General features: G+C 45.9%; 1 protein-coding gene across 3 annotated transcripts; it reads left to right on the top strand.

The window, feature by feature from the left end:
• Positions 1–10: 10 nt before the first annotated feature.
• Positions 11–23,559, top strand: CPSF7 (cleavage and polyadenylation specific factor 7). 3 transcript variants are annotated; one of them, XM_030330731.1, is made up of 10 exons: positions 11–110; positions 722–840; positions 7,832–8,050; positions 8,875–8,978; positions 9,364–9,509; positions 12,354–12,768; positions 13,274–13,392; positions 15,738–15,906; positions 16,558–16,725; positions 21,471–23,559. In XM_030330731.1, the coding sequence occupies exons 2-9, from the start codon at positions 787–789 to the stop codon at positions 16,718–16,720; spliced, it is 1,389 nt and encodes a 462-aa protein (XP_030186591.1). In that variant the 5' UTR covers positions 11–110; positions 722–786; the 3' UTR covers positions 16,721–16,725; positions 21,471–23,559. The 3 variants fall into 3 exon arrangements, with proteins under 3 accessions (XP_030186591.1, XP_030186589.1, XP_030186590.1); XM_030330729.1 differs by having other exon boundaries at positions 9,364–9,536; XM_030330730.1 differs by having other exon boundaries at positions 102–183; positions 9,364–9,536.

Below are 23,559 nucleotides of genomic sequence, written 5' to 3'. Positions count from 1 at the left end.
GTGGCTGTGCGTGTGACGCCAGCGGCGGGGGGGGGCGGGACCTGGGACCGAGAGCGGTTCGCGCGCTTCGGGCCTAGTCCGGACTCGCCGCCGCCGCCGCCATATTCCCGGTAACGGGGGCGCGCGGCCGGGGGCCGGCTGGGCCGGAAGAGGGCTCGGGGCCAGCGCTGAAACTGGGAGGGGGTCGGTTGAGTTTGGGGCAGCCGGAGTCGGCGGGCGGAGGGAGGCGCGGGCCTTTGAGGGAGGAGGCCGAGGGCGCCGGGCCGAGTCTGTGGGGAGGGAGCGGGGCGGGCCTAGCCGGGGGCGAGGACTGGGCCTGGGTGGGGAGCGAAGGCGGCTGGAGCTCCGCGACCCGCAGGGACGCAAGCCGGGGCCGCTCTGGGGCCTAGGCAGGTGCGGCGGGCTGGGGCAGCGGGCTTCGCCGCGGTCGTTCTTCGCAGCGCCGTCCCAGGGCCCCTAGGAGCAGAGGCCTGGACTTTCCCGTCGCGCCGCGGGCAGCTGCGGCGCAACTCGGGTCGGGCCCGAGGGTGATGGGCAGCGAGCCCCGCGAGCCCCGGCGGCCTGGGAGAGCGAGGGGCGGCGCGAGGCCGGGGGCGGGGCGGAGCGGGTGGGACCGAGCTTGGGCTGCCGGGATGCTGCGTCTCTGGAGACGGGAGGTTGGCAACCATTGCTCTCCTCCCAGCCCGGGACCCTCACGCCTTCTAACTCTTGCCTCTTCCAGGATACCGCAGTGGCATCTTTCTTACTTGGTCGGTTCTCCGGGCTCGCGATCTTCCTTCCGGAGCCATGTCAGAAGGAGTGGACTTGATTGATATATATGCTGACGAGGAGTTCAATCAGGTGAGGGGTCATCGGGAGCATTGGATTTTCCTGGATCAGCTGAGGAATCACTTTCCCCAAACTTGCGGTGGTTCCAGGCTATGGCAGTCTTTGCTAGGCCTGAACATCCGTCTGTAGGGTCTAAAATGTTTCCTCTATCAGAGACTTTCGAGACTTCTGACCGTTCCGCTTTATGTTAATTTTAAGCCTCCAGGCTTAATTTTACAAGCTTTGATTTAAGAGCAAATAAAAATCAGGTTTAATAGAATGGGGATCAACCTGTGGAACTTGCTCCCCCAGGAGGCCAGAGTTGGGTGCCAGTCTGCTCAGAGACTGAGCACACTTAAAAACCAGAATTATGTTTGCTGTAGTATTCGTGAAGACAGTGTTCATACCCGTTCCTTTGTGACTCTTTCAAACGGCAGCTGGAGAAACGTAGTCTCCTCCTCCATGAGGCAGTGCAAAAGCACACTATAAAAGATACTTGAACAATTAGTTGAAGCTCCATTCTGACTGTTCTGGGCTTTACTTCTTCCTGTAAGTAGTTTGACTCCAGTCTTCAGCGGTGCGTAGGCATTTTGGTGTAATAAATTTTATTTTATTGATGAATCTCATTGTTTTGAGGGAAAACCAGTTAAAAAGCATGTATAGACCTGTGAATTTGTTGATCTCTTTATGTTACGTCAAGGAACATTACATAGTGATTTCCCTTGAAACAGTAATATATTGAGGTCAAGCTCAAGAACGTTCTGAAGTCTCTTTTTATTCTATTTTTTTGATAAATTCTACCAAACATTCATTCATTTATTTATTTAGAGGGCGTGCTAGTGGGGGAGAGGGGCAGAGGGAGGGAGAGAGTGTGAGAGAGAGAATCTTAAGCAGGCTCCACATTCAACGCAGAGCCTGAAGTGGGGCTTGATCCCATGACCGTGGGATCATGACCTGAGCCAAAATCAGGAGTCAGTCACTCAACCAACTGAGCCACCCAGGCACCTCTCAAAGTCTCTTTTTAAAACTTAGTAGTATCTTGCCTGGATTGTTTTCAGCACCATTTTACTTGAGTAAACTTGTTCTTTCACTGGTGTCTTTCAATGCATACACACAAGAACCTGGAAAGAGGGTAAAAAGAAGAGACTAGGGAAGGAGAGTGCCCTGGTTGGACCCTGGCTTTTATACAAGGCAACAGAAGAGGTTCTGTACACTTGGCAAAAGTTTGCGTTAAAAAAAAAAAAATTAACACGTTATGCCATCTTAACATGGAGACGTTAAAATACAAAAGTAGAGAGAATAGTATAATGATCTTGTACCCATCATACAGCTTCATCAGTTATACTCTTTAATAGTCATTTTCCCACGTCTCCTCAGGTATACTGGAGTCATCTACATGTTGACCTAAATACAATGAAAAAAATTTTTAAGCTCAAACAAGTCAAATAATTATGGATGAATAGAAAGGTTCAGTATATCAGTTTAGTTACAACCATTGTTTTCCTGAGTTTTCCATATTACTCTGAATCAGACCTTTACTATTCTTTACAAGTTATGGGTGGTTTTCATTTTTTTGTTTTGTTTTTTAGTACATGATAGGAAGGATAGTTATTAATGAAAACCCTTTTTCCCCCCTTAATTTTCTTCTCTATAGGTAGATAACCATGCTGCTGAATCAGTTTGAGAAATGAGCAGAACAGGATAGGTCTAGTCACATTTGGTCTTAGAAAATGGAATTTCAGAATTTGTTAAGCAGTATAACTTATAGGGTATAGTCAAGGCACAGACCTTATCCAGTGGTCGCTGCCGTGTCTTTGGCCTCAACAATTTGTTCTCCTGTGTCTTTAGTTAAAAAAGACCTGGGGTGCCTGGGTGGCTCCGTCGGTTGAGCGTCCGACTTCAGATCAGGTCATGATCTCGCGGTTCGTGAGTTCAAGCCCCGCGTCGGGCTCTGTGCTGACAGCTCAGAGCCTGGAGCCTGTTTCCGATTCTGTGTCTCCCTCTCTCTCTCTGACCCTCCCCCGTTCATGCTCTGTCTCTCTCTGTCCCAAAAATAAATAAACGTTTTAAAAAAAAAAAAAAAAGACTTGTTTATGGGTGTAAGGCCAAAGATGGTGTGTGGAATCTAGTAGACGTTTGTATCAAATAGACAATAATTAATGCTTGGCAAGTTGGAAGAAGTACACATTTTGAATATCATGTCCATTTATGGAAGGTCCAGGGAGGAGTGCTCCTCTCATGAGTAAATTTTTGGTAAAGCCGGTTTTAGTGTAATTGGGAGGCTGCTAAAGAAATGATTAAGGTTTTGTTTGGCAAGCATTGTAAAAAGCAAGGTTAGACTGAAGGCAGCCAGTACAGATTGTGTTTTAGAATGTTTTAAGAATATTAAGGATTCATCCCAAGCTCAAGAACCCATGCTCAAGAACCTTGTCACATGGTACTCTGGTCCCCAGGCAAAATGAACAGTTTCTAGATGGAACCCTGTGGTGCTGACTCCCTGATCCCCTGTAACGTGCTATAAAAGCCTCTTTTTGCCGAACTGCTTTATTCCTGTCACATCGGGAGTCTTGAAATTCACAGCTGCTCTCTTGGGCTGGGAGGTACTCTGGAAAAGTGAGTGAGAGCTGCCGCTTTGCTGAGTGTTTCTCTCTGTTCCTTGTGCTAAGCAAGGTGCTTTGCACACTACCCAGTTCTCTTTGCTATTTCCATCAAGTATTTATTGAGCAATTTCTGTTTGCTAGGCACTGTGTCAAGACCAGTGAGGGAATGGGGAACAAATGGATCCCTGTGTTCAACAGACGTTCCATTCCTGGCAGTTGAGGGCAGTGGATAGTGGCAAGGAAGGCAGGCATGAGGTGAGGACTGGAGACAGTCGTCATAAAGCCAAAAACTTTGAGCTTTAGTTACAATTAAAAGGAACATTGAGTAGGTTGCTTTGAGAAAAATAAATGCTAACCTTTCTTCTCTCAGATATCAGGAAAAGGGGGTTGGAGGGTAGAAACATTGAACATATAGGTGGAGAGGTTCTTCCTTAAATTCAGAATCGTGCAAGTTGTTTTTTATCTAAAGAGCTTCTTGAGACCGTCACAGTTCTTCCTATACGATTAAACACAAAATTCTTCCTGATATAATCAGTTTTAAATACGAATACATACTTTTTAATCTCCCTGGAACTAAACCTTTGGCATCAGTGCACATAAAACATTGTATTTTTCCCTTAATTTGTAGAATTAGATTTTGCTTTAACCTAATTCAACACTGAGTAAATCGCCAGCTCATTTCAAGGCCTTATCTGTTTTTCTCTTACCAGCTCAGGAACTTAAAATGAATTGGTGTTGCCGGTAGACTTAAATTCAGACACAACTTGATACGTTGTTTCTTCAACAGACTCCTCCACAGGCCTGCTCTATGCATCAGAACAGTTCCCAGGTTCTATGGCCCAGAGAAACCATTTGAATCTTGTGACAGTTTTGGATTCATTGAATCCTTTTGTGCTTCTTAAAGTGGTAAGGTAATCATGTACAAGGTTTTTCAGGATTTGAGTCTTACGTGTTCTCTAAGGGTCCCTAAAAGAGTAGATTGTTTGCCTAGGCTTGCGGTATGGGAGGTTTCCTGGTCACGTATGTGATCTCTGAGCTGGCCCAAATCTGCACGCTAGTTCACTACCCAAGTATCAGTGGTGATTTTTGTATTACAACTTTTAGATTCGCATCTCTGAATCACAGATAGTGCCGGAAGGAATCCTAATTTGGTTCCACTGAGTATCCAAGATGGTGTGTTTCTTTATTCCCTTTAAGTTCCATTTCAGAATCCTCGATTTAAATTTAAGAAGTGGGGTGCTTGGGTGGCTCAGTCTGTTAAGCTCCCAACTTTGATTCAGGTCATGATCTCACGGTTCGTGAGTTGGGGTCCCACGTCAGGCTGTCTGCTGTGAGAGTAGAGCCCGCTTCGAATCCTCTGCCCCTCCCCTGCACACACTCTCTCTCTCTTTCTCAAAAATAAAGAAACACTCAGTAAATAAAGAAATGAATTTTTTTATTTCTGGTGTGGACTATTGCTCTCTAAGGATTAGAACGTTGAAGAGGCTCAAGCGGTTTCCATCTTCTTCCTTTGAACCGCAAGGGCGTATCACCATACTTAGTACAGGAATAAGGAAATAAATGATTTTGTCTAGAGTTGCAATTCCTGAGACGTAATAGCTGTGAAGTATTTTACGCACATTGTGTTTGTCAAGTTTTTAGCCCTTCACTGTACTCCCCTTATTATCCCCCCCGTGCTCTCCAGTGTTAGCTTCTCTTCCTGTTCTTTACATACTCTTTATGGAAGATCCTTACTTATTTATAAATTGACTATCTAGAACAGTCTTTTTGTGCTTATTTATCTCATTAATTCCTTTTCTTATTTACAAGTCACCTCCAAAAAGGTCTGTCTTGGGGTGCCTCAGTTAAGCATCCAACTCTTGGTTTCAGCTCAGGTCATGATGTCACAGTTCATGAGATCAAGCCCAGAGCCCAGCTCTGTCAGCGCAGAGCCTGCTTAATTCTCTCTCTCTCTCTCTCTCTCTCTCTCTGTCTCTCTCTTTCTCTCTACCCCTCTCCCGCTCGCGTGTGCTCTCTCTCTCTCTCAAAATGAATAAACTTTAATTTTTTTTCAGTATTCTTTATTTTTGAGAGGCAGAGAGAGAGCACATGTGGGGGAGGGGCAGAGAGAGAGGGAGAGACAGAATCGGAAGCAGGCTCCAGGCTCTGAGCTGTCAGCACAGAGCCCGATGCGGGGCCCGAACTCACGAACCGCGAGATCATGACCTGAGCCGAAGTCAGACGCTTAACCGACTGAGCCATCCAGGCGCCCCTGAATAAATTTAAAAAAAAATAAAAAGGTTATTCTCTTTTGCCATCCTATTTCTGATGTTTTAGCAAGTGTATACGCTCCTCTTATAGGGGTTTTTAGGGTATTTGTAATATTTGGAATTATTTACATGCCTCAGGGAGTAGAACCCTTTCCCCCTTCACTACCAGAACAGTCCAGTAATGCTATTTTTGTGTGCACATTCTTCCATTGTTCTTCAGATGAACTGAGGAACTAGAAAATTGTTTCCAGAACTTTGTGATGGTATATAGGTCTAGGAAGGAATCTTGTAGTGAGTCTCCTCTCTAGTCTCATTTTAGAATCTGCAGTTGTTGTGATGGAATTGAACAGAGAAAGTTACTGGAACTTCCTATCCTGAGTTACATCATAGGAAGTGCTCTCCTTCAGAGAAGTAAACAAGTTACCTAACGTAGGTTCTTCTTTGTTTCCTTTTTAAAAACACAGCAATGACATGATGAGCTGTAGTTCCCCTAAAACACGTTGAACTTCTGTCTGTCACGTTGGCAGCAGCATCTTTAGCATGGTCGGGATGTTTTAGAACGTTATCTGAGAAAACACTGATCCTTAAAAAGAGCTCTCTGAGATAACATTGCAAAATCTGAAACGTTGAGGTCACTTGGCAGTAGTTCTTGTGGTTTTAGGATTGGGGGTATATAGTGTTAACTTAGGCTGCTGTAACAAAATACCAAACAGTGCTTAAAAACAACAGAAATGTATCTCCCTGTTCTGGAAACTGGAAGACTAAAATCAGGTTTGGGTTCTGGTGAGGGCCCTCTTCTGGGTGCAGAATGCCAGCAGGCTGAGCAGAGATACAAAGCAGGCATGCTTTTTCTTGGCTTTTATATGGGTACTAATCCTTTTCATGAGGGTTCCCCCTCAAAACCTCATTTAATTTTGGTTATCTCCCAAAGGTCCCTCCTTCTAATACCATCACACCGGGGAAGAGGGTTTCAGCATACGCACTTTGGAGGGGCCACAGGCATTCAGTCCATAACAGCGATATATCACATACACACAAAGTATATTTCACGTGTCTTTCAGAGTACGTGTCCACATTGTAAATGCTAACCGTGACACAGTTTGGGCCATGGGGGCTGGGCCTGTTTTCTGCCCTTCTATTTTATTTTTTAAAAAAAAATTTTTTTTTTTTAACATTTATTTTATTTTTGAGACAGAGAGAGACAGACCATGAACGGGGGAGGGTCAGAGAGAGGGAGACACAGAATCTGAAACAGGCTCCAGGCTCTGAGCTGTCAGCACAGAGCCCGACGTGGGGCTCGAACTCACGGACCGCGAGATCATGACCTGAGCCGAAGTCGGCCGCTTAACCGACTGAGCCACCCAGGCGCCCCCCTGCCCTTCTATTTTAGAGAACTTCACTGTTTTTGTGTATCATTGAATGTCTTTGGTATTCCTCCCAAAAGTCTCTCATATAAGTGTCATAGTAATGTATTGGACCTGCATTGTCACTTGAGAAATAGTAAGGGAAAATCTCCCAGAGTTATTCCTCCCCCCACCCCTTTTTTTTTTAAAGTTTCTTTGGTGGTTAGTAGAAAGACGGGATTATGGACTGACTGAGTTTCAGAGCCTCTCTAAATCATTTGTGTAAATGTAAAAGTTGAAACCAGTAACTCCCAATTCTTTTTTGCATTCTAGTTTCCACTTTCATATGCTTTTTCCTTCTAAATGAATATACTGTCTTTCTGATTAGAGTAGTAAGTTTTGTGTAACTCTTGATTGTGGAAGCAGCATGAGATGGTGAAAGTAAGTTTTCATTGCTGTGTCTTAGATGTGGCCTTTAGAAGCTGACCTCTTTGGTAGCAGTAGCAGGTGCATCTTTATGCATTCTTAGTTTGCTTGTTTAATCACCATGACTTTTTGATTCTCACAGCTGGCTGAAGCTGGAAACGTCGGAGACTACTAACAGGGTCTTAGAAGAAAAACCTACAGAAGCATAATTCAATGAAATGGTTTTAAGTGAAATATTATTCTTAAAAGGAAGTTATTCTTACCTAGTTTCCTGGAGTAGGACAAAGAAGTTTTACACGTTGTTTTATGAAGTATTTGACCATGGATTCTAAGTGAACTAGAATGAAATAGAATGAACCCGGTGGAAGGTCTGCAAACCCACCTTTGTCAACCCCTCATCTCTTAGGACCCGGAGTTCAACAATACAGATCAGATTGACCTGTATGATGACGTGTTGACAGCCACCTCACAGCCCTCAGATGACAGAAGCAGCAGCACTGAGCCACCTCCCCCTGTTCGCCAGGAGCCGTCTCCCAAGCCCAATAACAAGAGCCCTGCAATCCTGTACACGTACAGTGGCCTGCGTAATAGGCGAGCTGCTGTCTATGTGGGCAGCTTCTCCTGGGTGAGCATGGGGAACCAAAAAGGCCCATGGGTAGGCTGGAGGGAGAGCACTGGGAGGTGATGGCATTTTCAAAAACCACTGTCGCACTGTTTTGTGCTCTGATGGGGTTGGATTTCTTTTTCCTGGGATCAGGTTGGATTGATCTCTGAAAGAGAACTATCCTGAGGACGTACTGGTGCCGAAGAAAGCAATGATTAAGTGGGTAGTTGCTTTTTCTGCCATCTTGTTAATGCCCCTGACCCTGGGGCTTTATGTCCAGTAGGGTCATCTGTGGGATGAGATTTCAGAATGAGCACCTTGAACTCTTGGTGGTCATTAGACGGTCCTTTGATAACGATGGGTGACAGGGATCAAAGACCTTGATAGTTCTAGTATACTTGGGGTAGGTGCTGATTGTTGTTCTGCAAAAGTTCTTGTATAACATGTTTTGGGACTGGTAGAGGGAGAGCCCAAATTAGCAAATGAACATACTCCTGACAGTGGTCAAACTGTAGCCTGTCAGCTCTGTAATTAAAGCTGCTAATAATCAGTGTTTGAACCGATGACCAGCCAGCCCAAATGGCAGTCAAAGTTAAAATAGGTTTTAGTCTTCTTAATCTCAAAAGACGGGGATTGGGGAGGGGGTGGGAAGTTTTGGGATTCTGTATGGATGAGGATAATAAGAAAAGCCTGCACTAATTGAAATGCTGATGGACTTTAGGGTTTCTCTGGGAGGTCGTGGTTGTGACTAGAATCCTAGGTTTGGTGAAGGGGTTTGGGGCATTCTAGGTGGGGCGGGGGTGTAGCTGTTGACGTTTCTTCCTTTTCCATCTTGCCGGCCCCAGTGGACTACAGACCAGCAGCTGATCCAGGTTATTCGCTCTATAGGAGTCTATGATGTGGTGGAGTTGAAATTTGCAGAGAATCGAGCAAATGGCCAGTCCAAAGGGTGAGGTCTGGATTTGAGAAGCCCCTTTTAGCTTGTCACCGTTAGGATAACAGATCTACACTGTATTTTGACCCTGGATTTTAATCCCTCCTACCCCTGGCCAGGATCATTTCCTTGGTTTTGGCACACTGCTGTAGAATGGGGACCTAGCTGCAGCGTAACAATGTCCATCCATTGAGGGACGAAGAAAGCTGATTTCTAATTCCAGATAAATAGGAAGATTAAAGGGTGACACCTTTTTATCAAGGGTGGTTTTGTGTATGTTATGTTAGCAAGAAATCTTTCTTTTGCTTTACCAGTTTTCACTAAAAGCGGAAGAGTGTTTCTTTGTCCCTCTCTCGTTCGGCTAGTGGATCTCACTCGTTTTCAATGTTTCTTCCCCAAGGTATGCTGAGGTGGTGGTAGCCTCTGAAAACTCTGTCCACAAATTGTTGGAACTCCTGCCAGGAAAAGTTCTTAATGGAGAAAAAGTGGACGTGAGGCCGGCCACCCGGCAGAACCTGTCACAGTTTGAGGCACAGGCTCGGAAACGTGAGTGCGTCCGAGTCCCAAGAGGGGGTACGTGGAGACCATCTGTCTGAAGGGGGGCAAGTTTGTGGGGTTGTTTGCTGTGTTGTGGGCTCTGCCTACAGTGTGGGGCGCGGGGGTGGGTGGTGGGGGTTGTGGGTGGTGGCACGGTCAGTTAGTAGACCCAAACTTGAGGCTGTGTACAAGAAAGAACACCGTGCTGAGAGGTAGGTTCAAGTTATAGTTTGGTTCTGCCACTAACTCATTGTGTGACCTTGGGCAAGTCACTTTACTGCTTAGGACCTCTTCCCTTCTCTGAAGTAGATACGTGATGTTTAAAGTTCCTGTCAACTCTAAGTTACGTGTTTCTATCTAAAAAATCAGTGTATGCGCTTAATTGTAACCTGTGCCCTCTATTAATTAACAAGCAGCAGCCACCCTAGTGTGTTGGTAAGGTGTAAAAGATGGCTATATCTTGTCATAAACCTATATTGGAAGGGTGCTCTGTAAGGAATCAACCAAAAGGAGGGCTGGGAAATAAGAATTTCACAGTGTTTTTCTAGCATTGTCTGGGGGAGAGGGTGCCCTTTCGGTGACCAGGTATTTTAGTCTGCTTGGCAGATCCTTCCCACTAATAAAGCTGCATCATATTTACTACCTTAGCTTGATGATGGTATCACTTAAGTTCACCTTGCTCCCTTTGTTCTGATTCTGTACTCACCAAGCCATCTTCTGATACTAATTTGGTTTCCCAACTAGGCTCTCCTACTGGGAAGAGAATGCGCTGACCAGCCGACACAAGTATTCCGGTCTGCTTGGCAGTTATATTTCTCATTGTAAATTAATAAATTGGCATTCTGGTTTATGAATCAGTCTCTTGTGAGTTTGGTTAGCGTGAATCAGTTTCCTAGGGTACAATCACCCCTGGATGTACTGTTAAAATCGAGTTTCTGAACCTGCGAAACCTGAGGACCAGACCTTGGATTGTCCTGACCTCACAAGGTGCAGCCACCCTGCAAGGCCCTGCCTGAAGCCGCCAACTGGCTTTACTTTTCTTTTCTGACAGCGGGGGTGGCGGGGGAGGGGGACAGACTCACCGCCTACGTTCTGTCATTTCTTAGGTCCTGCTCTCAAGATAGCGCCTTGTATTGACTGATTGAAGGTGAAAATCTGGCCACTTGTCTCTTGCACAGGAAAATCTGTTCTTTTAACTAGTTTGAGAGCCTAGATGGGTGTAGTGTGAGCTCCCATTGCTCTGGGTTAAAAGGCACACACTTTTCTTCCTTGACAACTTGAATTTTCAAGTTTCTGTTTCAGAGCCTTTATGTAATTCAACCCTCTTCTGACTTTGCTAAGATGCATAAATTGACAGTCGCGTTAGGGATAACATTCCTACCTCCACCTGGCTGCTTACTCAGTGTTCCCGTTCTTTGCTGAAATAATGGTAGTGACTGAGTGGTGGTGGTCTGCTCTGTCATGTTGACAGACTTGGGCTCTGTTAAGTCACTGAGTACAGCTGGTGGACTTCCTCCGCATAAAAATGGTTGCTGCTCTTGGGATTGTAGCCATAGATACAAAACAGAACCCGTGCAGAAGTGGGAACAGTAACCGAGAAGATGGCGAACTTTCAGAGGATCACACGTGCTAATACCTCTTTCTTGGATTTGAGAGAACTCAGGGAAGAGACAAGTTGCCATGTGTTTGAGGCACGAAAAGCACAAGTGTGCCGTGACAGGCACTGGTGATACGCTACAGTGAAGAAAGCTCGGTGGTTGCTGGGTGATGGACCCCCTCCCCCTGTGTTTGAACCTGGAGTTGTGTCTACCAGCAAGTGTTAGTTTACGGAGCGCTCTCCTTTCTGTCCACATTTGACTGCTAATGGCATCTCTGCCTCCCAGCAAGACCTTTAAGGCCGTGTGATCGTGTTCTTGTGTTCAATTCCACACTAACCAGGCTTGGAGTCGACTGTTAAATTGGGAGAGTGAACAAGTTTAACTGGGTGACTTGACAGTTTACAACCCCATTCCCAGCTGCATACAAGCATGTTTGAGTCCCTGTTGTGCACAACACCATACCAAGGTGCTATGGTGATGTTCCCTGGTAGGCTGCCCTGTGGGGTACAGTGTTTGGGCCACTGAAATATAGTGGGCGTTCCCCAGGTGTGAGGCTTGTTTTTCACTAAGCTTTTACTAGGAGTCCCTGCTCTCGGCTGTGTGCCTTCTGCTCGTTCTGTGGGCACATCTTACCTTGGCTTACCTCCCATTTTCTCCCTACCTCTCAACTTGACCTCCAGGGCTTCTGTGGTATATGTCTGTTCCCCGTCCCAGTGACTAGTTTTAGTATATGGTTGGAAGAAATATGTCCCCTGCCCTCCCTTCTCTTTTCCCAAATTCCCTGGCCATAGTGCCAGGGCAAAGAGAATTTCAAGTGTATGTTAGCATATTAGTCTAAGATCAACTAGTACTGGTCGAAGGAGAAGGGCCCTGGGGTTTCACGTCTGCTTGAATCCAGCTGAACAGTAATGAACATACTTGAACAGGTCATTTTCTTGGGGGTTAATTAGGATCCTGCATTTAGAAATTGAAAGCAAATCTGAGGATAAATTAAGTGTAAAGCACTGAGAGTTCTGGATAAAGAGCATTCTCTGACAAACAGAATTAGAGTGATAGTGCTGTCTGGGTTTATGACTTAACTCGCTTGCCTTTTTTTCTGAGGCCAAAGAAAAGGGAGCCGATGATTTCATCTTCTTTCTCAGCTACCTGTCGCCTTCCTCAGTGTGGTGTCAGAGGACTCTTGCTGAAGGATGAGCTGGTCCCGTGGGTACGTGTAAAGCCTGGGCAGTAATGTTAGTTCTGTTTTGCTTCATAGGAATACCTCCACGGGCCCATTCCCGGGATTCTAGTGATTCTGCTGATGGACGGGCCACACCCTCTGAGAACCTTGTACCCTCATCTGCCCGTGTGGATAAGCCCCCCAGTGTGCTGCCCTACTTCAATCGCCCTCCTTCAGCCCTCCCCCTGATGGGTCTGCCCCCACCCCCAATTCCACCCCCACCCCCTCTCTCCTCAAGCTTTGGGGTCCCTCCTCCTCCTCCTGGCATCCACTACCAGCATCTCATGCCCCCTCCTCCTCGATTACCTCCTCATCTGGCTGTACCTCCCCCTGGGGCCATCCCACCTGCCCTTCACCTCAATCCAGCCTTCTTCCCCCCACCAAATGCTACAGTGGGGCCTCCACCAGATACTTACATGAAGGCCTCAGCACCCTATAACCACCATGGCAGGTAAGGACTATCTTGTTCCTTTCTGATCTGAGCCAGGTATAGTAGGGTAGACCATGTGTTAAGCATTTTGTTCTCCCCTGAGGAAGTAAGTGAGCGTGAATTCTTGTGTTTTCCCTTGTGGAAACTCTGTTGCCACAGTGTTGAGTCCTGGGAAGTAGTTAACCGTCTGTTAGGTAACGTTTTTTATTTGGTGTTTTGGTTGCATCTTAGTCTCTTGACCCAAACCATGCCTTTCACATCCCTTTGTAAGGAGCTTGATTAAATTGAGCACCATAAGTGGCTATTAGGGATGCTGGGAATGCCTAGTGCTATTGGGTCATGCCAAAATTACAAAAGAACACGATGTCAGTCCTGTCCTTGAAGAGAATGTGAACACATAAAATATGAACAGGGTGAGAACCACTTAAGACGTTATATAGGAGAGCATGATTAAGTGACATCGTACTGTAGGGTATGGTAAAGATAATAAGGGGTGTGGGCAATCAGAAATGTTCTTTCTGTGCAGCCGAGATTCGGGCCCTCCGCCCTCCACAGTGAGCGAAGCAGAATTTGAAGAGATCATGAAGCGAAATAGAGCGATTTCCAGCAGTGCCATTTCCAAAGCGGTATCTGGAGCCAGTGCAGGTAACTCACCCTTACCTTTGCTGTCTTCTCCTTACCTTTGGTTTTCCCAGGTTTTGTCATTTCCATTGGCAGGAAGTTCCGTAAGATAAAGTTGGAGCACTGTTAGAGTCTCAAGAGTGGCACATTTTGAGAAGCAGTATATATAACCTGATTTTGTGGCTTTGCAGAAGCTCCACTGGTGTTATTTATTGAACCTGTACCTAAACCTGCCCCATGAAAACAAACTTCGTGCCTAGGTCATAAATGACTAATAATACCTCATCATAGTATTTGTTGTAGAATGAAATTGCTGGCCTCGTGGAGATCTCAGCGGTTGATCAGGGGATCTAGTGTCTGCAGTGCCAAGTGTAGACCCTGGGTTTTTAGGACTGATGCCCCAACTAGATGTGGTTTGTTATGGAATCTCATTATATCCAGGGGTGTTGGCAGAACTGGTGGCCTCCACGTAGCCTATCCTAGAAATAAGGAGGTCTGTTGGGTGTCATCGTAAGACATGATATGCCCTAATGGCTGACTTTGGCCCTGCTGTCAGCAATCAGTGGGCAGAACCAGAAGCTGTGAGTCTGAGAGCCCCGGGCATGGAATCTTCGGTTCTTTATAGAGTTCTGGTCTGAGTTTCACGTTATGATATTAGTCATATTCACTTCCTTCTTGTGAGTTTCCCATGTTGACGTAAATGTAGACCGTCAGGTCTCCTAAGAAATAGGTTAACAGTAAATATTGTCTGTTTTCCGTAATTTCTCATCTCTGGCTGCCAAATTTGAATCCACAGAGTAGGTTAAACACAGGAAATATAATATTATATATATATATATATTATATATGTTATATATTGTATACATTATATATATATTATATATATAATCCACAGAGTAGGTTAAAGACAGGAAATATTATATATATATATATATATATGTGTGTGTATATATATATATATATATTATATTTCTTATTTCCCTTTTTTTTTTTTCCTCCCCAAACATTCATTGACATCTGAATGATTTTTAAATTAGAAAGTAATCAGTGCTCATTGTAACTAAAGTCAGATATATACAGAGGAGTATAAGGGAAATAATCATTGTTCTTCCTTACCAACTCCTTCACTTTGAGATGATCAATAACTGAATCTCTATCTCCCTCCCTTTTTGTTGTTCTCATTCCAGTCATTCAAACCACAAATACTTATTGAATGCCTACAAAATAAGCAAAAATTCCCCACCCCGGTAGAGCGGACAGCCTGGTGTGCCTGGACCTCTACAGAATCACAGTTCCTCCTCAGCTTCCGTTCTGTTCTTACTGCCTTGCACAGAGGAAGCTACCAGTCCTCCTCATTGGACCCCTGTCTGGTTTCATGCTTCCCTTGCATTGTCTTCGGTCTGTAATGCACTTGACTTAGCTTGGGAAAGCATCGTGCAAGTACCCAGCCCGTGACCACTATCCCTGTGCCAGGCATTGCTCATATTTGGGGAATGAAGGGGCTGGTTCTTGACGGCAGCGTAACTTAAAAATGTATACGCACACACACTACGTGTAGAAGTGTTAGGTACACGTTACACGCATGTGTACACACATCTGATTATAGATTTAAAATAATTCAGACTTAGAAATGTGCATTGTTAATAAATGAAAGTCCTCTATACAAGGACTACCACCAAGACCATCTACAATTTAGTGTCAGATTTTTTTTCTGTGCGTATAGGACAGCATACATGTAATTTTTATTTTTACAAAAATGGAATACTGTTTTGCAACTTTTTAAAAATTAATACATCCTGGACATCTATCAATATGTACTAATACCTAACATTTATTGAGCCCTTACTGTGTGCCTGGCACTGTGCTAAGCGCTTTATGTGGATTACTCTGTTTACCTACAGATTTATCTTATGCTTTTTAACGGTTATGTAGTGTTCTATAAAACCAATGTCCCATAATTCATATAGCCAGACCCTACTGAAGTCATGTCTAGTTCTTTGACAAAATAATGCCGAAACATACGTTGTTAAGCATACATACTTGTGAAGAGAAGTAGAACATTTTTAGAATTGCTGGGTCGAAAAGTATGCACGTTGTTTATCTTAACGGATATCGTCCAGTCGCCCTCAGACAACCACGCACCAGTTTGTACATCCACTAGCAACATCTGAGAACGTCAGTCTGATTCCAGACCATTGGAATATAGGTGCCATCCAGCTTTATACCTGCCACTTCTGCCTCGTCCATTTTACCATGGTTCTGTGGGACAGCTAGTTACTCTTGATTTGTGTCCTCCTGAGTTCTCCTTTTGGTCCCGATAGTCTACTGCCTCTGCTCATCGTTGGCCTTTCCCATCCATCCCCTGTCAGGGGATTACAGTGACGCGATTGAGACGCTGCTCACAGCCATTGCTGTTATCAAACAGTCCCGGGTCGCCAATGATGAGCGTTGCCGTGTCCTCATCTCCTCTCTTAAGGACTGTCTTCATGGCATTGAAGCCAAGTCCTACAGTGTGGGTGCCAGCGGGAGCTCGTCCAGGTGAGTTGTTGGTTGCTTCCGCGGCCTCCCAGCCCTGAGTAGCACTCTTCCAGGGATTGGCAGGGGGAGGAAAAGAGCCCAGGGGGTCTGGAAAGGCCCTGGCTGAAAGAGCAGATCTAGCCCTGTAACATCTTTAAGGGGAAGGAGTTAGTCAGACACCTGTGTTGACAAATGACGTGATGTCTGGAACCTGTGTTGGGTGAGGCAGTGGGCTATTTAGGAATAAAGATAGACTGGCATAGTTAAGAACATGGGCTTTGAAGCCATACGTGCTTGGATTTGAATCTCAGTTCTGCTTCTAAGTACCTGTGTGACTTTGAGTATGGAAGTCACTCGGCTTTCCAAACCTCATATTTCTCATTTTTAAAAAGGGGACAACAGTAGTACTTATCGTACCGACCTGTCGTAAAGATGAGGTGAGGGAAGCACGTAAAGCTCTTAGCACTGTGCCTGATACATTAGTAAGATCTCAACAAACTTGACTGTTACTGTTTCCCCAAAAAAAGACGAGTCCTCAAAGAGCTAAATCCTCAGACATTGGGCCCAAACTAGAAAAGTGGTTCAGACAAATACCAGAAGACACCGAAACACAACACTCTTGGAAGGCGTGTGGTAGGTCCTCCGAGTGAGGCTGAAGGATCTTTCTAATAGGAAAAGACATCGATCCCGAGAGAGGTCACCTAGCCGGTCCCGGGAGAGCAGCAGGAGGCATCGGGACCTGCTTCATAACGAAGATCGACATGATGATTATTTCCAAGAAAGGAACCGGGAGCATGAGCGGCACCGGGATAGAGAGCGGGACCGGCACCACTGAGAAAGGTGGGACGAGGCCCTGTTCCTGGCTGCGGGACACCTTGTGTGAAAGGAAAAATACTTACGGCAAAGATTTTGCTCTCTCTCTTTAAAGCAAATAAAGGGGAAGGGAGGACTTTTGACTTAGGTAACCGGAAGCTGAGGGCAGATTTGGGGCTCGTTTGGAGAAGACTCACCCTGAAATGGACCTGAGATTGTGCTGGTTTTGTCTGTGTCTTGTCTGCCTTAGGCTCGTACCTGAGAGACAGCATGGCGTCTGGGCTGAGAGCACAGTGTCCGCAGGCCGTATTACTTTGTTGTTGTTGTTTTTAAGTTTATTTATTTATTTTGAGAGAGAGAGGGAGAGAGAGAATCCCAAACAGGCTACACACTTGGTGGAGAGCCACGCATGGGGCTTGAGATCTCCCGAACCGTGAGATCATGACCCGAGCCGAAACCAAGAGTCGGACGTTTTACGGGACGCTTAACCAATTGAGCCACCTAGGCACCCCTGTGGGCCTTATTACTTTGTTCTTCAGTTTCCTCATTTGGGAATGAAGATAATAAAAACAGCTGTCTCCCCGAATTGTTGAATTCAGTGAGACAGTCCATGTAGAGCATTTAGCGCTCATAGGACTTGTCACATACCAAGTTCTCAATAGACGATAGCCACTTCTGTTTTCACCCCACCAAACTTGCAAGTAAGAAATCAGGAGAACTGACCAAGACAAAAAGTAAGACCATTGCCTTCTTGTTAGTTTTCAAAAGGCATAGCATTAATGATTTTAAGAATTAATATCTATTAAAAAGATTTTGAAACTCAGGATACTTTAGTCAGAGGAGAAGGCTGATCTAAAAAAAATCATATTTAATGTAATAGTGTGGAGGATACTTCAATGGAAGGATGCATTTGTTTTTGGGGGAAAAAATCTCATTGACAGTCCTATGTGGGTTTTTTTTGTTTTTTTTTGTTTTTTCCAAAGCAAAAGCAGAAGAGTTGTGGGGGGAACTTTTTAACTCAGGTAATGGAGAAGTTGAGTAAGGACTTAATCCCTCCGCATGTCTCAACCCTGCTTTTTCTCGGTCTTCATTCTCAGACAGACCTTGGGGGATGGGGGCAGGAGCCCCATAGTTCCCAGTTATGTCCTACCAGCTTAGTAATCCCAACTGAAAGAATACTTCCCATGAAGATTGTTTCTAGTCTATAAGCAAGCGGGAGTGATTGTTGATTCTGTTTCCGTGGAGACCTTTAGCGGTAGTCTAGACTCTGGCTGGGATGGTGGTCTGTTCATGGCTCCCGGAGGCTACTGAGTGACCCAGGTGACCGGGCGGGGGGGGGCTCTTTTCAACATTGTGGTTTCACGTCAAGTGTGTTACGAAGGTGTCCTGGGTTTTTTTTGCCAGTTTGGTTGGTCTGAAGTAACAGGGTGAGGAGGGGTGAGGCTTAGGAATGGTTCTGTCGTGTCTGAGGGGTGGCTGGATGGATGACTGGATGAAGAAGGGGAAAGAAAGCCTCCCGCTACCTGAGAGTGCCTGTGCTTCACACGCAATGGTGGGACTGTAGACAGAAACTGTGGTGTTAGGCCTGCTGACAACCTGCTAACAAGAAAGTTCTGTTATGTGGTGCCGCCTTCTACTTTGTTGTTTGGCATTATCTGCCATTAATTTAAGCAGTTAGAGCTGGAAATTCTTTTCTGTCGTCTTTTGTAGGAGGCGAATAAGTGGGAAAATGAAAAGTGAAACTTTTTAACTGCTTCCCTTCTTTTTTAGTTTTATTTTTGAGAGGTGGGAGAGGGGCAGAGAGAGGATCTGAAGCAGGCTCTGCACTGACAGCAGAGAGCCCGATGTGGGGCTTGAACTCATGAACGATGAGATCAGGACCTGAGCCAAAGTCAGGCAGTTAACCTACTGAGCCACCCAGGCGCCCCTCCTTCTCTGTTCTTAAACCACTTATTTATTCCACAAAATTTTAGAGTGCTTGAGATCACTGAAATCTAAGGTAGTCCACATAAAATCAACAGTTAGGCTGTGGGTTCCAGATACTTCTTTCTAGATTTTGCAACAGGTTGAGTTTGAGAAGGTGCCCATATATCTTCCAGAAAAACAGACTTGAGGGAAGGTGGAGCTGCTAATAGCCCTTGGCTAATTTGGCCTCAGAGTGGGCAGGAGAGCTAGGCATTGGGGTAGACCTTTGTCCCTGTCTCACCCTTCGGTGGCAGCGGCAGCATCTCCCTTCTCTTGTTTGAGCTAGCACAGTTGCTAGTGTTGCTGTGGGTCCAGTGTCCCCCCTTCCCCAATCCTGCTGCTCACAGTGTAGGTCCTTCAGAGTGGGGACTAGGAGAACAGTGACCAGGGAGGCACTTGTCAGTGCAGAGCACGGATTGTAGTCTCTGGGGCTACATTCAGTTCAGCAGTTAGAACATGTCCCTGCATGTCACCATTCCTGGTGGCTTTGCTTTTCACAGCCTTTTGATAGAGAACTTGTGAGATCCACTGATAATTAGTACTTTGGGGACTGAACATCTGAACCTGAGACTTTAGCTGTCCTTTTGCTTCATTTCTCCCACCTGTAAAATGGGACTGTTTCTTCCATTAGGAGGGTGATTCCATTCGGATAACTGAAGAATCCCTTAACCCAGTACCCAGAAAAGTCATTTGGCCTGTGCAGGCCTATGACAAGACAAGGAAAAGGAACTCTGCGACGGGTTTTCCAGTTCCCCATTTTTTTACCCCTTAGATAACGTTGGTTATTCCCTCCGAATAACTAGTCCAAAGAACTGATTGAGACACCCCAAAAATGTCAGTTTCTCACATCCTCATCCTAAGGACTCTTCATTCTATCTGCAGTCGCCAAGTTGCGACGTAGGAGATCTCATGCTGGGGAGATGTACATGGGCCCATATATCTGGAGAACCTCGCAGGTTCTATGTACAACACCTTTTAGTTAGAAAAGAATAGTGTTTATATCGTATAGACAGGTGTTTCCTGAGAGCAAAAGGTGTCTTCTGTCTAGAGGCAGCAATTGAACAGCAACCTTTTTTCTCCATCCTTCCTCAGGATGGACACCAGCACTGGGGCACGAAGTCTGATTGGCCCACTTTGGCTTCTGCCTGCATCCAAACATTACCAGCAGATGTAACCGTAACCTCTAAGAATTGGGTGCTACAGTTTATGTCTCCTGATGTACTAGTTATCCTTCATGTTTTGCTTTGTAGGGACAGTTCCCAAATTACATCTCTTTTGGGGTATACAGGTGTATGCTTTGGAATTTGAGGATATTCTTAGGTAATCTGTGGCTTTGGCTTCAACTTCCTGTAGTTCTTGGCTGTTGGCTCATTATTTGGGGATATTATCCTATTTAAGATGGTCATTCTCACCTCGTTCCCATCCTCCTGGTCCAGTGAAAACTAAACATTGTGTTCAGTTTTGGTCCGATGCAGAGATTCAGAAACCCCAATGGTGAGAAATGGAGAAGGCACTGAGGGCTTCAGTTTTCCCATATAGAAAATGAGACAGACATCTGCCAGCACAGGTATTTAGAGAAACCGGAAAACAGGCTTCTGTAACAGATTCTGAAGATCCCAAGCCGAAATAGTGCCATTTCAGAACGTAGAAGGATCAGGTAGCTTGTGGATGTGTTTTTCTCGGATAGCCCCTCTAGGTCACAGAAGTGCATACATAAAGAGTGAGCATTTGTGTGGAGGCTGTGTTGCTGGTTTGGCCATTAGTAGACATCCTAAGCCCAAATTTAATCTCCCTTTTTCCTGTTAGTGATTAATTTTGTCTTATATGGTCAGATTGATCCAGCTACCTCTCACCCCCCCCCACCCCCCGCTTACTGGTACTGCAGCATTGGAACAGAGTTGAACGTACTAGGGACCTTATAAGTTTGGTAGCGATGTAGCAAGTAGCTTAGCAGTACCTTACTGTTGGGCAGAAGTTCTTACTTGTGCTTTTGGGTTTCTTGGATGGTAACTGCCGATTCTTTTACTTCCATTCCTTGCTTTCTGTTGGGGCCTGGCCAGATCACTCTTACTTGGTATTAGGATGCTTCTTGGTCTCGCACTCAGAGTTGTCATCTGGGTAAAGACTTAAAATCCCTTTAGTACAGCTTAGAACATCCCCGGCTCTTTGCACGTGTGCCTCCACAAGTGTTCTCGTAGACACTGGAGTCTGTTTTAAACGGGGCTTCTTTAAAAGAAAAGTATAGGAGTCTCCTGTGTAAGTACAAGCTCCCTGACAGGGCCTCCTGGGTGTTTGGAGTCAGTAGATTTGGTCGTGTACCTGCTTGTTTTCTTAACCCTTGTGCCTCCCGTTTCCAGATGTTTACCCCTCCCCTTAAGGTAAGCTAGGACTTGCTCAAAATAGATTTTCTGAAACAGGCTTTAAACTCCCCGTATTCCCTTAGAGCAGCTTTTCTTGAAATGTTGGAGTTTCCGTACTTTTCCAGCCAAAGCCTACTTTCCAATCAAATTGCTTTGAGAGCTCTTTTCATTGTCTGTTTCCCCCTAACCTCAAAGTGAGATGCCCCTGCTTTCTCTTTCTGCTCACCGTAGCTCCTGCAGCCTCTCCCTCGCTGCTCACAGTGCCGGACGCCCCCGGACAGTCTTGCCTGCTTGCTTTCACCCTCCCAGGCTTGCGGTCCGTGTATATGCGCTACTTCGTATGTGGTAACTTGAGAAAAATGCCAGTGTCATTCACAGAAGCCCATCATTCGGAAAGTAACCTCTAACTTGCGTTTTCTTTCTTTTCTTCTGATGTTCTCATTGCAGGAGTCTGGTTGGAAGCAAATGTTTTTTTAATGGACTTGCATCTCCTCACCTTGATCAGGACTAAAGGACGGAGGCCACTCCACCCCTCCCCCTTCCTCCAAGCCCCTAACCCCCTTCAGACACCCAGGGAATACCCTCTGCCCTACAGGATTGAAGGTTGCCTGGCGGCCCTCCCAATCCCACACCTCCTGTTTGTCAGGGGAACGAACCTAAAGACTTCGTGTGGTTGGGAGGGGTGGCAGACAGGAAGAAAACATGTCCAGGCCCCTGGTCTCCATAGAGAATGGTGCTCTGTCCGAGGAAACGTAGGAGTTTCTGATTCTCCAGGAGTGGTTCAGTGGTGAGGTTGGCGGGAAGGCTCTCTTCCCAAAGAAGATGGATCCTCCCTGCAGGATCTAGGAGAGGGACTGGGTGTGCCAAAATACGCCCGGGGTCCTGCCCTCAGCACTAGGTTTGATGGGGCCAAGAGGGTCCAACCCCTTGCTAACATACCACTTCTTTGTTTAACTCCTTTACCCTCCCAGCCCTTTGAGAGGGACCCTGAGAACAGAAATTCCCTTATGAGAAGCCTCTCCTGTTCTTGCGTTTCCCTCTTACATATTGACGGTTGGTTTCCCTGACCTCCCAGAGGGCCGAACCTTTCCGGCCCCCTGCCGCCCAGCCGCCTCAGTGGACCTGCCCCTCCTGAGCAGAGAAGGCCCCTGAGGTCGCTTTCTGCCGGGGAGCCGGCAGCGCCACTTACCACCCTCTGCTGCTTCGTGCTTGGTCGCCTCTTGCAATAACCAGCTGTACTAGGTGTTCCCTTTCCTGGGGCTTTTCCATTTCACACGTGGAGCCCCTCCCCCAAGAAGGCTGCTTCCTTGTTTTAGAGGAAGATACTGCCACTGGGAGATGGGGACATCGGACCTCAGCAACGAAGAACCCTTGTGAAGTACCAGGAGGAGTGGGAGAGGAGGCAAGCTGGGCAAGAGAGAGCCTACTTCCATAGGCTTTTCTGTTTTCAGGTTCGATGTGAGCAGGGGCTTACATCCTCCAGGTACATACCTTTACTTATCGTGGGATAACCTGGCACTAGTAGGCAGGTAAAGTCACAAATGTGGTGTCTTTCCACCTTTTGACTGTTGACTTAATAGCTCCCCTCGCTCTACATGGAGGCACTTCCTGCCTCTAATGGGGAGCAAGGAAGAAGTGGAGCCTGACTTGAATGAGTTCAGCTCAGAGTTCTAAGGACCACCACTCTGGGGGCCGTTTTCTACACAGGCAAATGGAATTGCTTTTCCCATAACATCTAAGTTGTGATGTGGTTGCTGCTGAAGGAAGAAGCGGCACCGGGGTCCTGCGGTACCCATGGGGCGATGGGTGCTGTTTCTGCCTGCATTTACAGGGCATGTGACATCCGACACGAGAAGAGACGTGGCGTGTGAGATGAGACTTGGCATGTGAGACGTAGGGTCACTGGAGACCCTTCTGGCTCAGAGGCGAGAGACTGAGTGGGACTGAACCCTTCCTCTGTTCCCTGCACGTTTCTGACATAGCCCTCAATCAGTCAGTGAGGGGTCCCCCCAGGGTTGGAGAGGCACATTCCCTTGGGACAGAGGCTACAGGTTTGTAGCTTTTTTCCCCCTGTCCCCCAACCCCATCCCCACCTCCACTTCAGAACACGGCCCCCCGCCCAACTGGCCAAGTGTTAAGTGATGTGCTTATCCTCAAGAGCAGCTCCGGGTGTCTTTTTAAAATGTAGAGAAAACCAAGTAAGGTGACAGTTTAAGGAAGAAAATACATAGAATATCAGAAAAGCCGTTTACCCGGAGAATTTTTTTCTCCCCACTTTTGTTTTGTTTTTACTCAATGACACAAATTTTAGTTTTATTTCCTGATAGCAAAAGGAAAAAAAAAAAAAAAAAAAAACAACCCAGCCCTCAAAAAAGCCAAGGCCCCGTCCCCCTGTTGTCGGTGATTTGTTTGTCTTTCTGATAGGTTGAAAATTGTGTAATAAACTTGATGACGCTGTCAATCTTTTATACTGCATTGTATTTTTTTCCTTTTGTAACAAAATATTTTTAAATAATAAATGGGGTGTGAGCTGTTT

This window comes from Lynx canadensis, chromosome D1 (genome assembly GCF_007474595.2).
Source record: "Lynx canadensis isolate LIC74 chromosome D1, mLynCan4.pri.v2, whole genome shotgun sequence".
Lineage (NCBI taxonomy): Eukaryota > Metazoa > Chordata > Mammalia > Carnivora > Felidae > Lynx > Lynx canadensis.
Note: the sequence above shows the minus strand (reverse complement) of the source record. Positions and strands in the feature narration are given on the sequence as shown.